We start from the raw sequence: 16,042 nt of genomic DNA on the forward strand, positions 1-16,042 counted from the left end.
CCCTAAAACCAAATGGGACTAATGAGGCACAGCAGTCCAGGGACAAGGGCTGGAAGGCAGAAGGGGACAGGAAAGCTGGTGATAGGTAACCCAAGGTTGAGTAAGGAGAGTGTTGATGTGTTGTGAGGTTGTTAACCATTGTCATAGGGCAACATGTGTAGTAACTGTTAAATGAGAAACTATTTTGCTCTGTAAGCCTTCATCTAAAGTGAGAATAGCAGCAAAACTGGAAGAGCGTAGTCGATGTCACTGAACTGTGCACATAGAAATTTTTGAAATGGTGTATCTTTGGCTATGTATATTTTCACCAAAAGGAAAAAAAAGATTGAGAAGGGAGAGGGTTGACATTTCGTTGGGTTGTTAACCAGTATCATAAAATATGTGTACTACTGTTTCATGAGAAACTATTTGTTCTGTAAACCTTCACCTGAAGTACAATTAAAAAAAAAAAAGAAAAAGAATTGAAAAGATCAATAAAATTGATAAACTTCTAGCAAGACTGAACAAGGAAAAAAGAGAAAACACATAATACTCAGTATCAGAATTGAAAGAAGAGATATCACTACAGATCCTGCTAACATTAAATGGATAATAAAGGAAAACTATGAACAATGCTACATACATAATTTTATAACTTAGATAATTTCTCAAAATCAGCAAATTATCAAAACTTAGCCAAAATGAAATAGATAAGCCTGTTGTATAATTATCAAAGAAATTAAATTCATAGCTAAAAACGTTCCCCAAAAAGAAATCTCCAGCCTATATAGTTTCATTACCAAATACTTAAAAAAAAATAACATGAATGCTATAGTGTTTTCTAGAAAACACAACACTTCTGAACTCATTTTATAAGACTAGCACTACCCTGACACTAAAATCAGACAAAGACAGCACAAAAAAAGAAAAAGCTTCAAACTAATATCCCTATGGACAGAGGGACAAAAATCCTCAAAAAATAATAGTAAATAGTACTCAGGAATATACAAAAAAAATAATACTCCATGACAAAGTGAGGTTTACTGTGGGAATACAACACTGGCTCAATATTTGATAATCAATCAATATTAACATTAAAACCACATTAGCATATCCATTGATGCAGAAAAAGCATTTGACAAAATCTAACATCCTTTCATGATAAAAACACTAAGCAAACTAGGAATAGAAGAGAACTTTCTCAACCTGATAATGGGCATCTGCAAAAAACCTACAGCTAACATCATACATAATGGTGAAAGACTATATGTTTTCATCTTAACATCACGAATATGATAAGGATGTCTGCTCTCACCACTTCTGTTCAACACTGTACTGTAGGTTCTAGAAAGTGTAATAACATAAGAAAAACAAAAGCATCTGGATTGGAAAGCAAGAAGTAAAACTGTGTTTATCTGTAGACAACATAATTATCCTAGTAGAAAATACAATGGAATCTAAAACAAAAAACTATTACTAATAAGTGAGATTAGACAGGTTGTAGGATATAAGATCAGCATATAAAAATCAATTTTATTTTTGTATACTATCAATAAACAATTGGAAGCTGAAATTTAATAAAACAATATCACTGACCAACAGCATAAAAATACAAAATACTTAGAAATAAATCTGACAAAAGGTGTCAAAGATCGGTACTCCAACATCACAAACCAAATGTCAATGTGTTTCTATATACTAGCAATGTATAACTGTAACTATCTGCCAAAAAAATTTTACAATAGCTCTAAAAAAAATAGAAATAAATACTTAAGTATAAATCTATCAAAACATGGACAGGTTCTATAAGCTGAAAACCTCAAAATACTGATAAAAGAAATCAAAGACCTAAATAAAAGGAAAGACACAACATGTTCCTGGATTGGCCTAGTCAACATAGTAAAGATTTCAATTCTCCCCAAGTTGATCAACTTGATTAAGTTGATCAAACAGACTTAATTTAATTCCAATCAAAATTCCAACATGATTTTTTTGTAAATACAAACAAGTAAATTCTAAGTGTCATATGGAAAGTCAAAGGAATTTGACTAATTTTGTACCAAAACAATTTTGAAAAAGAACAATAAAGTTGGAGGAATCACACTACTTGATTTTATGACTAACTATGAACCTACAATAACCAAGGCAAAGTACTATGGGCTAAGGGGTAGTCACATAAATGAATTAAACAGAATAGAGAGCCCATAAAAATAAAGCCACACAACTACAGCCAACTGATTTCTGACAGAGGTACAAAAGCATTACAATAGGGAAATAATAGTGTTTTCAACAAATGGTGCTGGAATAACTGGGCATCTCTATGCAAAAAAAAAAAAATTCAACCTAAATCTCACACCTTTCAAAAATTAACTCAAAATGAATCATAATTCTCAATGTAAAACTTAAGACTCTAGAAGTTTTAGAAGAAAACATAGGAGAAAGTTTCTGTAACCTAAGGTTAGGCAAAGAGTTGTTAGAAGCAGCACATAAAGCACAATCCATAAAAGGAAAAAAATTTGAGATACTGGACTTTTATCAAAATTAAACATGTTTCCTTTGCAGGGGAAAACATCTGCTAAGAGAATAAAAACACAAGCTATCAAATGTGAGAAAATATTTGCAAATCACTTATCAGATGAAGAACTTATATTCAAAATATATAAAGAACTCTCAAAACTTAACAAGAAGGGAACAGAAAACCCTATTAAATAATGAACAAAAGATGTGAAGACACATCGCTAAAGAATATACACAAATGGAAAACAAGCACATAAAAATATTTAACATCATTAGTCATTAGGGAAACGCAAATTAAAACCACAATGTGATACCACTACATATCTATTTGGATGACTAAACTAAAAATTTTTTTTAAAAAAGAGAAAACCCAAGGTGCTGGTGAGGATGCAAAGCAACTGGAACTCTTACACACTGCTGCTGAGAATGCAAAATGGTACAGCCATTCTGGAAAATAGTTTAATAGTTTGTTAAAAAGTTAAACATACACTTACCATACGATCCAGCAATCCTACTCCTGGGTATTCACCCTAGACAAATGAAAATTTAAATTCAAACAAAAACCTATACATGAATCTTTACAACAGCTCTATTCATAACTGCCCAAAACTAGACACAACACACCTGTCCTTCAACAGGTGAATGGCTAAACAACTATGGTTTATTCATACAATCAAATACTACTCATCAAGAAAAAAGAACAAACTACTGATATATGCAACAACTTAGATGAATCTCACAGGCAATTACAGTGAGTAAAAGAAGTTAGTCTTATAAGGTTACATACTGTATGATTCTAGTTCGATAACATTATCAAAAAGACAAAACTAAAGTGATGAAGAACACATTAGTGGTTGTCAAGGATTAGCGGTGGGAGGAGGGTACACAAGGGAGTTTTTTAGGGTGACGGAACTGTTCTGTATCCTCTCTGTGGTAGTGGTCATATGAATGTATACACATGGTAAAATTCATAGAGCTGTATGCCAATAATAAGTCAATTTTATTGCATGATAGTTTTTTAAAATTAAAATTAAAAAATAGACAATGCTGGATAAAAAAGATGTTGGCTGGCTAAAAGCAGCTCACAGCACTATGACTTTACCCAAAGTAATTAACATTTGCTGAACAAAAACACTATGAACTGGCCAAATATTGTAACAGCATAGTTTCTGTTTCAATCTCTCATTTACATCCCTAAGCCTCAAAACTTTAAATTACTTTTTTGTACTGTCATTAATGCTTTTTTATCATGATGTCTGTCACTGAAAAACGTCTAGTTTGCACAAAAATTTACTAAAAATGTCAAATAAAACTCAGAAATCTAGATTTCTCAGCCAATTATTTTTAACTTGCTTTAAAATTACCATCAGCAATAGCTAATTTTTCCTTTATACTTTATATGCTTAGCTCCCTCCATTAAAAAGAGGCAGGATATGTACTGAAGTCATCTTTTCATTACCCAGGCATTGTATCTTGCAAGCAGACATTTAATAAATGTTTACTGAATTAATTAATCTTTATTAAACATGGAATAAACTGAATAGCGAAGTCATTAATTTACCTCATATATGAACTCTCTGTAGGACTTATCTTTTTACTTGAATTCACATGACTGACTTTTAAAAATAATTATTATTCTTTCTGACTCTAAACATGGGATATACCCAAATTGCTAACTAATGTATTTTCTATGCTGCTATACTCTTTCAATTTTCTCTGCTAAGGAGACATTGGGTATTTGTTCTCCAATCTATCTAGGTACAAGTCAAATTTTCAATAAAAGTTTTGAATTTTGCAGCTTCAATAAATAAAGACTAAGGAGTATAATATAATAGTATAATTAAAATAGTGTAACATTAATTTTTTTTATTCTATAATATATACCATGAAGTTACTTTGCACTAGCACTTGCACGTAAGTCAAACTGGACTGCCCTGTCAGCAACCAGTCAAAAAAATAATAATTACTTATATAATTATAATTGTACTATGTAACTGAAAGATGAAAAAAAAACCTGATCTGACCAAAGCATTCAATGTAGTAATTTTTTTTATTGAGTCTAACACTAGAATCATAAGCAATATTGAGTTCGTTAACTGTGTTTTTAAAGAGAATGAATGATTACGTGAAGTTGCCCCTTTTTATATTTTAGCTCTGAGGACACTGTTAATACTCAATAGACACTTATTAATAAGGACTACTATCTATTATGATCAAATAATAAAGGTAATTTGCAAAAAAAATTTTATACAGAAATATACTAGTCCTTAAACTTATAAATTTTCATGAGCGCCTCATCCATTGGTCTTAATTGGCTTCTACAGTATCTAACATTTATTGTTCAATTCCTTCCCTCATCCCACCCTTGAATGTGCCATTATGGGAAAAGGAGCAGTTCAAATCATAGAGAAGCACACTACCCTACAAAGTCACAGTAAGGGTAAACTACCTTTCAAATAATTTTTACAAGTTGGCAGTTAATCGTATCTAGACCATGTGTCTAACTAAGGCTCCTTGAAAATACCCATTTAAGTTAAATGTGATGAAAAAACCCACTGCCCTCAAGTCAATTCCAAATCACAGCAACCCTGTAAGTGTGATGAAAGTGAATTAATTTGTCACTAGATTGGATTTACTTACAGAAACATTTTCTTTTTGTTTCAGCTTAACCTCAAATAAAATCACTGCAAAGCAATCCTAATATGTAATTAAAAATGTACTTGATAATCTAGTCTCAATATTATGAGATTAAAAGACTCCTAAAATATTAGCAGAACTGGGCAAAACTATGCAAAAGGGGCATTTCTAAACATTTTTGAAGCCTAGGGACAGAGTTATACATGGCAATTATAATTAGGCTGTGTGATTATTAAGTACACCTAGAGAGAACCGTCATTTCAAAAAATATTAAAATCAAGTTTTTGTAATTCAGGAATTTAAAGTTAGCTCCACTCCCAAAACCTCAACATTTTATAATACAGAATTTTTAGTAAATTCTTAAAAAAAAAAAATACCTGTTTCTGTAGCCATCTTTCATGCCGTCGTTGTTTCCTTCTCAGATTCTTCAACTTGCTCCTTTCTCTCTTACTGAGCCTCTGGTTAATGGCGCCCAACGAAAAACTGGCTGAACACAGGAAGTCCAGAGGGGAGAGGTGCTCTTCCTGGTCCGAGGCCTCCAGCGTGCTCCTGCCAGCCGAGGGTAGGTCCATCAGGAAAGTCAGGTTGTTAGCATTAGCATGTTCAGAGTACACTGCAGAAGCTTCTAGACTACATTGAAATTCTCCTCCTCTTTGTGTCTGGGTCTCACGGGGAGCCACTGAAAATCTTTGCAGCAGCATATTAGGATCAAAACTGGATGGATTCTGAAAGGAACAACTATTTTTACTACTTTCTAAAGGCAAGCCAGAAAGGTCAACAGGCTGTGTTTCATTTAGCCTAGAATAGGCAGTAGTCTTACTACGTATTTCATACAAAGTAGGTAATAAAGTCAGGTTCTCACTGATGTGCAGATCCAAACTATGTGATTTTCTATGAAAAGCTCTTGCAGTGCATCTGCCAGTCACAAGCTGGGGAACAAAAAGCTGGTATTTTGGATCTGATGCTTTGAAGCGCAGTTTTTCGTTCTTCACCTCAAAATATGTTGATCGCACCTCCAGGCAGAGTGCTTCTGTTAATCTTCCAGGGCCATAATTATTTTGGGCCATGTTTAAAAGCCTGTGGTTGCTTTTTTTGGAGGCACCACCTGTCAGCAGAGTATCCTTGTCACGACCCGACTGAACTCTAGGATGTGACAAGAATTTCGGCAATGGTCTCATTAGTCTGCCTGCCCGTGCGAGCTGATAATCAGTCCGGCTCTTGGAGAGATGTACAGCTGCAAGCTGGCCACAGGAACATTTTGGAGTGCTGACAAAATTAAAGCCCCCTAAATGGGCCCCACAGAAAGGGCAATTCAGTTTTCCAACTGTCCACTCGGCCTACAGGTAATAAAGAAAGAAAGAAAAAAGACAATGCTTTCATTGTAAAGTAACCAAAGAAAATGCAAGTTAAAAAAAAAAAAAAAAAGCCGACTATGTGAAAGTTTTCTATCCCACAGAAAAGACTAGCTTTCTGTTTTCTGATTAGAAGACAGAACACCAAATGGAAACAAGCCTTCCAATAAATAGAGATAAGCAGTTCTGGAATGATAACATATTGTAAATCATGTCCATCCAAACAATACTCCTAAGAATTCTAAAAAAGAGCCTCTAAAACAATGGGTTGAATATGGATACAGTGTGAACTAACGAAAAGAAAAATACACTATGGAACCAGGAAGCAAATCAGTCTACAGAGCTTAATTTGCAAGTAAAATCTCACAGAAAAGTGTCTGTTTTGATACACTTCTTGCATACCAAGCACTGTGGGAGGGAACTTTACCCAAGCAACAGAATAAACCTCTTCTTGGCTTTTTATATACAACCGAAAGATGTTGGTTGCATACATCAGATAGTGCATTTTCTATACTCAGATTGGAAAATAATGAATTGGCTTAAAAAGATCTTTTCAACAGACAGTGGAACATCTGCAGTGTCCTAATACATTTTGTGATGTTCAGGACACTTAAAGCAGTGTACTGGCATTTCCCCAGGAAATCATTACAGTTTCAGAATGGATGCAAGCCATATCTATCACGTTATTTTATTAACAAAAAAAATAAGCTGTATTTTAAGTCAGTAGAAAAATGGAATTGTATTTTTCCAAAAATCATATTACTCGCACTTTTCTAGGACCTAGATGTTTTGCATTGTAAGAAATAGCTAAATACTATTAATAAGGTGGATTCTTGCTCTTATAAAACTTCATTAAGGATCTGTAAAAATGTACTATTTTTATTTTAGTTATAGCAGTAACAGTGATTAATTATTGGGTTTATGTGTGTGTGTATATATGTGTGTATGCGTATATATATGTAATGGCAAATATAGGCAGGATACTTCAGTCACTCAGCAGGCACTGTTCCAGGCGCTAGGAATATTGCAATAAACAAAATATAAAAGTCCTGACTACATGAAGTTCATATTCTATTGGGTGAGCTAGGCAATTAACAAGAAATAAGCTATGTGCGTTTTTATATGTATGAGTGTATATAATAATGTATATATTTATATATACCATATATAATTATGCATATTTATAAGTAAGTATTATATATTATAGTGTGTGTGTGTGTGTAAATACAGATAGCTATATAAAGCAGAGAGGGGAGAAAGGAAGTGTGAAGATCAGTAACGGGGGCAGCTGAGAGGTTGGCCAGCAAATGCCTCACTGAAAGTGAAAACCAAAACAAACCAAACCTGTTGCTGTCAAGTCTGACTCACAGCAACCCTACAGGACAGAGGAGAACAGCCCCATAGGGTTTCCAAGGAGGATCTGGTGCATTTGAACTGCTGACCTTTTGGTTAGCAGCCAAGCTCTTAATCACTACGCCACCAGGGCTCCCTCTGAAAGTAAAGAACTACGGAAATGAAGAAGCAAACCAGGTGACTATCTGTGGGAAGAGCATCCAAGGAAGAAGAAATACCAAGTGCAAAGTCTGAGGTGTAAAAGTAAAAGTACCTGGAGTACTGCAGTAATGGTGAAGATGCCAGTAAGTGTAATCAAGACTTACAAACTCTTTCATGTCTCTTAAAACAAAGCATCCAAGAAAAATAGCTCTAAAAATGAGGATGAAAACTTTCTGAAGACTGTGTCTTCCTAATTTTACTCAGAAACTAGGAAACTTACTTTTTGTATTAGGCAGTTTATCCATTCTGGAAGGGCTTCTATATTCATGTGCCACACATGACAAATATTGTGAACATCAGCTGGATCGTGTCTATCCTGTTACATCAAAATGCATGATATTACTAATTACCAGTTTAGAATTTATTTCACAAATTTCATATCAAGTAAAGCACAAAAATACCAACTCAATTTTAGCTAGGATGAAATACACACTCCCCTCCCCTCCTTTTTTCAGCTATTACCAAAAACAAACTCATACAGAAGACCAAAATTATTTTTTTCTTTTTCAGGGACTAATACTTGTGATTTAAAAAATGAAAGGCCTTTACGATAACTGAGTTCATCAATTGAAATTTAAAACTTAGGAGTAAGTTACTGAATGTAACTCTTTTTTTTCCTACGTATGAGAGATAAAATAGTGTCATCTGTGGCGACTTTCCTTAGATTCAGTCTCTGATTCTATTTGGGTTCTCCTAATGACTGAATAAAGAAGTTGCTATATTCTTTAACAATTATGTTTAAGAAAAGCACAGAAAGATGGGGGCGCAGAAGTAGTTGTGTGGACAGCTGGAAAAGCTTTTACTAAAGTTATGTAAGACTGACAAAAATTTCAAAGAGAGACTCTTTTGCCTTTCTGAACTAGATTTGTATAAATAAATATTATACATGGTTGAGACAGTACGGCTTCCCAACATATCAGAAATACGTAGGGCAGGCCAGGGTTGAGTTACATGGCTCTTTACTACCTATATGACCTTTGACCAGTCACTTTATCTCCCTGGCCCTTAGTTTCTTCACCTGTAAAAACACTAGTAGACAATTGCTAAGTCGTTTCTGGGCTATTGGATTTCATTCTATGAAATAGTGAGAGAGATGGGGAAAGGTAAAGCTCCTCCCCACATACCCTTTCCCAGGATCAGATTTTACATCGAAGTAGCTTTGCAAGTTACCAAAGCACAATGCTTTTAAATTTTCCAAGAAGCTGCACCACTACCTAGTTACTACAACCAGGTTAACAAAGTAACAAACAATAGGAAAATTAATAAACATGTCTTAAAATCTGCTTTAACAGTGATATGAATGGAGCAGGACTAAATCTCTTCAAGAACCTTTCACTGAATAATCTACCTTAGACTGTGACTTGGAGCCAGGACCACCCAGAATTTCTAGGTTTAATTTCTCAAGCTGATCCCTCCTGGTCCTTACACAGTTCTCTTCTATCAAAAGATCTTTTTTAAGATACTAAAAAGTGGCCAGGTATAGACAAAAAAGTTCCAGTGTGATTTCTTTACATATTGGGGAGCTCTGTAAAGAAGCTGTCTCAATCTAATATCCTTTCAAGCCAAAAAATCAAAATGTATAACTTAAAGGGTAAAGAGACTTGAGCTATTGTAATATTCTAGACAGCATTTCATTATTTTTTATACCGTACACAATAGTATTTCATATACTATAAACAATAATCAGTGTTAATCTAAATTCAAAATTATAATAAAGAAAAAATTTGTTAAAGCTTTTGAAATTTTCCCAATTTTAAAGTTTTAAGAATCCTCCAAAACAGGCTGAAAATAGCTCAATGGCAAATAGAAAGTCTATTGGAAAGGGCTTATTGTTGGCCAAAGAGAAACTTTACAGTTTTATCCATCATACCTGAACTCAATTCAGGTTAACAAAGTGTAACTTTCCTTTCATGTCAATACAGAGAGAAGGCCAGGCAAAGGCATGGCAATATAAAGAGGATATTATTGAATAAAGGCAAAATTCGGAAAAAAAAAGGAGATTCCAGGAATAGTCTCTGGCTCAATCACCTTATTGCTCCCTAACATGTCTCCTCCAACAGTGATGGGCAAATATACAAAGGTTTATTCTATTATAGATGCTGATACAATTTAAGAAAAATATAGGCAAAGAGGACGGTCAGTGGTTTCAAGATGGCAAAATGAGTACATGTTCGAGTCTGTCCTCTCTTATCAAACTACAAACCCTATAGAAAAGATGGAAAAAAAAGAATCAACAGCTAAACTAGACAACAGAATGGGGAACTTTCAATAAACCAGGAAATTGTGAGGAATCTCTGAGAGTTTAACAAAGAAAACAACAGCATACTGTATATAAATGCATAAACTCATTGCCATTGAGTCAATTTCAACTCATAGCGACCCTAATAGGTAAAAAAAAGATGTTCCATGCCGAGAGTAGAAACTAGAAACAAGAAGGGGCCCTGGGGCAACTGTCAGGGGTTGAGATGAAATCTGCCTGTCTTCACATGATATTTAGGACAATACTGCAGGTTGGCTGGCAAGGTCTGTAAGAAAGCATTTGTACCAAGTCCAGAAGATGCTCTGTTGAGGTATCATCTTTATTCTCACTAAAAATAGAATTGTAACAAATAAGCTTATTTGTTTGTACTAATGAGATACATTTCTAATACATTTTGTTTGTTTTTAAAAAAAAGCAAGTGGAAGAGAAATACACTCTGAATTCTCATAGTAACACTACATACAACATATAAAAGTAGTATTATAACTTTTCTATGGAAACATATTCATGTAAATAGAAAGAAAAGGTACCTAAAAAGTTGTGTACTAAACTGACAGCACTAGTTATATATGAAAAAGAAAAGAAGACCAAGATTAGGAGAGTTAACAAAAGGAAACTTTAACTTTCCCAGAATTGTTTTACCAGGGGAATACATTAAATTATACTTGTGTAATTAAATTTTTATTTTAAAAATTGATTCAAACAGAAATAAAATATACTAATTACTTCTGCTTCTAGCAATGACAGAGTAAATGGTACCAGACTAATTCTCTTGCCATTATAATTGATAAAACTAGACAAAATATAGTAAAGAGCTGTTTTAAGACACTGGACAAAAAAGTGCAGGACTGTGACCCCTGAGGGTAGGAAAATAAATAAGCTGAACCCAACATTTACCCTGGATTTCTGCCTGGAGGAACTTTCTGAACTTTGGTGCAGGGAAGAGGAACCCAAGCAGAGTACAGCAGCCTTATGGGTAAGACGGATATTGGAGTCTATAGAGGCTGAAGAGATGGAGCTTACAGGACATTGTACTGGCAAGGAGGAACCTCTGAACAGAAAAACATCCCAAAAATATGTACAGAGATTCCTTTAAATCTCTGGTTGAATATCAATACAGGTGGATAAGATAAAGAACTTTTATGAAGGAAAATACAATTAGTGAGTTGTAAATTGAACAATTCACACAGGCTCACGGCAAGGCTAGGAAGATGTTCAGGTTCGATCCAGCCAGAGTAGAAGACCTCAATGATGACCTGGAGCATTTAGGAGAAATTCCAGAAGGATTTTGCCATAAGAGTAGGCTAAATTAGCCCTAGAGTGAAGGCTACTAAAAACCAACCCTAACAAAGCTTAATAACAAGGCCTCCAAAGAATGAATGAATAATAAATAACTTAAATGCCTGCTAAAATAAAATTCAACATTCCTTAAAGGAAGACAGAAACATCCAGACACTCAATACTGTAAAACCTCAATGTCCAACCTACAATAAAAATTACCAGACATGTATGAAGCAGAAAAAAAGTGATCCACAGCTAGGAAAAAATGGTCAACAGAAATATACCCATAAGAGACAGAGATAATGGGATTAGTAGATAAAGACTTTAAACCAGTTATTATAGATATGTTCAAGTATTTAAAGGAAAACATGAGTATAATGAAAAGAAAAATGAAGTCTTTAAAATAATACCAAACAGAATATCTAGAGCTAAAACCTATATCTGAAATGAAAATTTCACTGTGTGCTTAGCAGCAAATTAGAAGCTCCAGAAAAAAAAAAACAGTGAATTTGAACACTTAGGAAAAAAAAATTAAAAATCAAGCACACAGAGAAAAAAAAAGCTATCAAAAAATGAGCAGAGCCTCATTTTCTTATGGGAAACACCTAACAGTCCAACATACATGTGATTAGAGGAAAGGCAGAATAATAAATAAAGTAAACCATGGCCAAAATTTTCCAAAATTAAAATTATAAACCCACATACACAAGGAGCTCAGTGATACCCAAACAGGATAAAAACAAAGAAAACCACACCAAGGCACTTAATCAAATTGCTGAAATCCAAGGCTAAAAGAAAAGCATCAAGAGAAAAAAAAAAAGACATACTGAAAACAGGAGAAAGAAGGTAACAATGACTTTGGGAATTCCACTTAGCAATGTGAAGAAATAAAAGTCTGGAATTAACTTCTTGCTATAAGCAACTAGAAAACTGGACAAAATGTAAGAAACAACTACTTTCCAGTTTTCAGCGGACAACAGGCAGTGAAGCACTATGAACTGTGACAGCAATTAAAAAAACTGAGTTGACAATTGTACATACTCTCTTCCTGAAGGCAATTAACAAATGACTAGAGAACCCAAACAGAGCCTGGCCAACTTTCTGAGTTGAGTAAACCAATATCAGATTCTGCAGAAGTTAAGGAAGCTAAAATTTGTAGGACAAAGTACCCAAGAGAAAGAAGCTATACACAGAAAGAATTCTAGAAATTTGCATATGGGATCCCTGGAGTCTTTGATCAAATTCCAATATGGGCATTCTTAGAGTGAAACTCCAGGTGACTGTACTACAGAACACCTACAGGGGAAAGAACAAATAGAGGCGCAATAATCTGAACAATCCCAAGAGTTCACACAGGGCCAGGAATCATTATGTTCCAACCAGCCTAATGGAAAAAGATTCATTAAATAATGAAGCACACAGTAGGGACCGAAAGTCTCATGCCATAAAAATGGGGCTAAATTAGTCCTAGAATAAAGACTACTCGAAACTCACCCTAAATAAACTTAAAATAAGCTTCTAAATAATCAAACTTATTCAGACAAAACTAAGAGGAAAACGTACAAAAAAAACCTTTAAAAGAATAAAAGAAAGCAGAGTATTCAATAACAAGAAATTCAAAATTTCTAGCATCTAATTAAAAATCCAATGTGGTACAGACCTGGGGGAGGGGAACAGCAGCCACCCAGGGAAAGGCTTAAAATTCCAGCCAGATCCTCCTCCCTTATCTCCCTAATCGAACAAAATCCTTAAACTACTATGAGAAGGACAACAAAGTGTTGTCCTTAGGGCACTAATGAAAAACAACAATGAAACCTCTCCTCTAGGGGAGAAAAAGGAATACAGGCTGGACCCAGAACTATAGCTCAGTGGGGGGATAGAAGCACTAGATGGCTAAACCCCTGACATCAGGGAGACAAAATATATATAGTAAAACTTGCAAAAGCTGGAGCTTGTGTAAGGTAGAAACCTGTCAGAGAAGGGAAACTCAAATATTTTCCACTAATAGACAGTGATATGAAAGTGTAAGACTGCACCCTGTCAAAGGTGAAAAACTTGTGAGACCCAGAAAAACAAGGCGGTCCCTGTCAAGATCCGACTTTTGCAAGTTTTACTCTATCAGGAGAAGCTAGCACACTCTTCATCACAAAACTAACACAGACCTGGTCCAGGAGTCAGAGAAGCTGAAATAGGATCCAGGGGAAGATGGAGAAGTTGCAGGCCTGGATGCTGTCCCACTTCAACAAGGTGAGCTAGCATAATGAAAAGGCAGAATAATAGGGATAGAGAACAGATTAGACGTTGCCAGGTTTGGGGACAGGGCTAGCAAGAAGGAACGTGGGTGGGGGGTGATGGAACTCTTCTGTATGTTCATTGATTTGTCAATCACAGTGATTTGACTATATGTAAATCATTTAAACTGAAGGTGAAATGAACTTTGTCATGCAAACAAACTCTAAGAAAATTCATCAGGAGCAGACTTGAACTGTAAGAAATGTCAAAGTAAGCTATTCAGGTACATGGAAAATTTCACCAAACAGAAACCTGAATACACATAATAGAAAAAACTGATCCAGAAATGGTAAATATGTTGGTAAATGTAAAAGATACCTTTTTCTTTTTAACTTTCTTTAAATGACAATTTACTGGCTAAAGCAGAAATCTTAGCAATGTGTTGTAGAGTTGATAAATGCAAAAATAAAAGGTATAAAAACAACAGAACAAAGGATAGAAAAGAGAAATGAAGTGTTCTAGCAAACCTCTAAAACTGAGGCACTTGGCCTAAAAAAATGGCTGACATGAGGGATGAATAAAAGCTCCATTTTGTTGCAGGCTCCTGCTTCTGAATTCCTGAGAAGGTAACCCTGACTTCCTCCCATTTATATGCACATGGTTTTGGGCCTCTGGCTGGATGGGATCTGAAGACTCTGGCCCCCTATCAATCATCTTGTTTAACCGGCCTGGCTCTTGCCCCATGCCACTCTTAGTAAATAAGGGTGGGGGTCAGGATTGTGATTGTAGGAGGTGATTGCAGGAGATTTACTCAAGATGTTCCAGGAAGAAGGTAGTTGAGCCAATGATGTACCCACATGGTGACCATGCAACCATCACACATTCCCCATCCTCGTCTTTTATACTATAAAAGTACACCTCTCCCTCCATGCTTTGGAGCATTTGGTAGATTCCTCTCTGCCTTGTGTTTCTCCAATTCATGAACTGCATTACCCTCAATAAATATCTTTGCTTTCACTTTAATAAAGTGGGCGTTCTTACTCTGACATTTTTGTGTCAGAAGCAGGATTTTGAAGATGTTTTGCTTTTGGCAGCTCCTGGGACATCGAGGACTAGGGCTTCTGGTACCAGCAAAGTCACTTGGGCTTGACACATCCCCAGATTCCCACGAATTGTCCCAGGTAAACAGTCTCTCAGATCTGAGCTCTGCTCTTTTTGTGTGACACTCTTCGAGATTTATCGTTGGACTTCTTGTTTACTTTCATTTTCAGTTTATGTTCTAAATGTTGTGACAAGTTTGTTGCCAAATTTAAGTTTGGTGAGGCTGTCACCACGGTTCTTCCAGGTCTACTTTAGCTGACTTTGGACGAATCAAGGTTTCAACCCATTAAGTTTGAATTCTTCTTTCTAAGGTGCACATTCAGGTCTCAGTGCACCATTAGGTTTCAGATGCACATTAGCACATGCTGGTAACTGTTTTAGTAGAATGGGGAATGCCTATTCCAAGGGTTCAGCAGGGCTGCCTTCAGGCACCCCAGCTGCTTATATGAACATTTTGGCCCTTGTACTTGATTGCTTTTAGATCACTGGCATGCTTTTACTAAAGACAATTTAGAAAATCAGTGGCCACTGTAGGGCTAAAGGTAGACTGGGGAAAATATGGGAAATGATAAACATTTGAATGAAAACAAACTTAATTTCAATAGTAATTATATTTTATGGTATATAGGCTTAAAATAATTTCTAAGATATTCAGATAACTTACTAATATTAAATTGAGTTAATAGATATTCATTATAATTTAGGTTTATATACTTTTGCTTTCTATGCCAAAAAGGATAGACACACACACACACACACACACATAAATTCAAAAAAACCAAACCCGTTCCTCATCACACAAAGTAGATATTAGAACAAGGAATATTGTTAGTGATTAAAAAGGAATTTTTCAAAATGATAAAGGATTAAATGCATCAGAAAGACATAACAATTGTTAAGTATGTATGTATTTAATAACAAGAGTATCAAAATACTTGAAGCAAAACCTTAAAAAGAAAATGGACAAATCCATAATTAGAGCTGAAGATTTCAACATTTCTCTCTCATAAATTAGTAGAACAAGCAGACAGAAGCTCAGTTAAGGACAAAAAAATTTTTTTAAACGACACTATCAATCAACTGACACTTGTAAAACACTACACTCAACCATAGCAGAACGTTACTTGTT

The 16,042-nt window shown here is 34.9% G+C and overlaps 1 protein-coding gene across 4 annotated transcripts in view; it reads right to left on the bottom strand.

The window, feature by feature from the left end:
• RNF180 (ring finger protein 180) overlaps positions 1-16,042 on the bottom strand; it is a 337,572-nt gene that overhangs the window by 247,742 nt on the left and 73,788 nt on the right. For all 4 annotated transcript variants that reach the window (XM_004374551.2, XM_023729609.1, XM_023729608.1 and 1 more), the window contains 3 exons: positions 8,260-8,355; positions 5,511-6,470; positions 2,991-3,026 (listed from right to left, as the gene is read on the bottom strand). In XM_004374551.2, the coding sequence (XP_004374608.1) occupies positions 2,991-3,026; positions 5,511-6,470; positions 8,260-8,355 (1,092 nt within the window). The remainder of the gene's footprint in view (positions 1-2,990; positions 3,027-5,510; positions 6,471-8,259; positions 8,356-16,042) is intronic.

The sequence above is a fragment of the Trichechus manatus genome, unplaced genomic scaffold, assembly GCF_000243295.1.
Source record: "Trichechus manatus latirostris isolate Lorelei unplaced genomic scaffold, TriManLat1.0 scaffold00029, whole genome shotgun sequence".
NCBI lineage: Eukaryota > Metazoa > Chordata > Mammalia > Sirenia > Trichechidae > Trichechus > Trichechus manatus.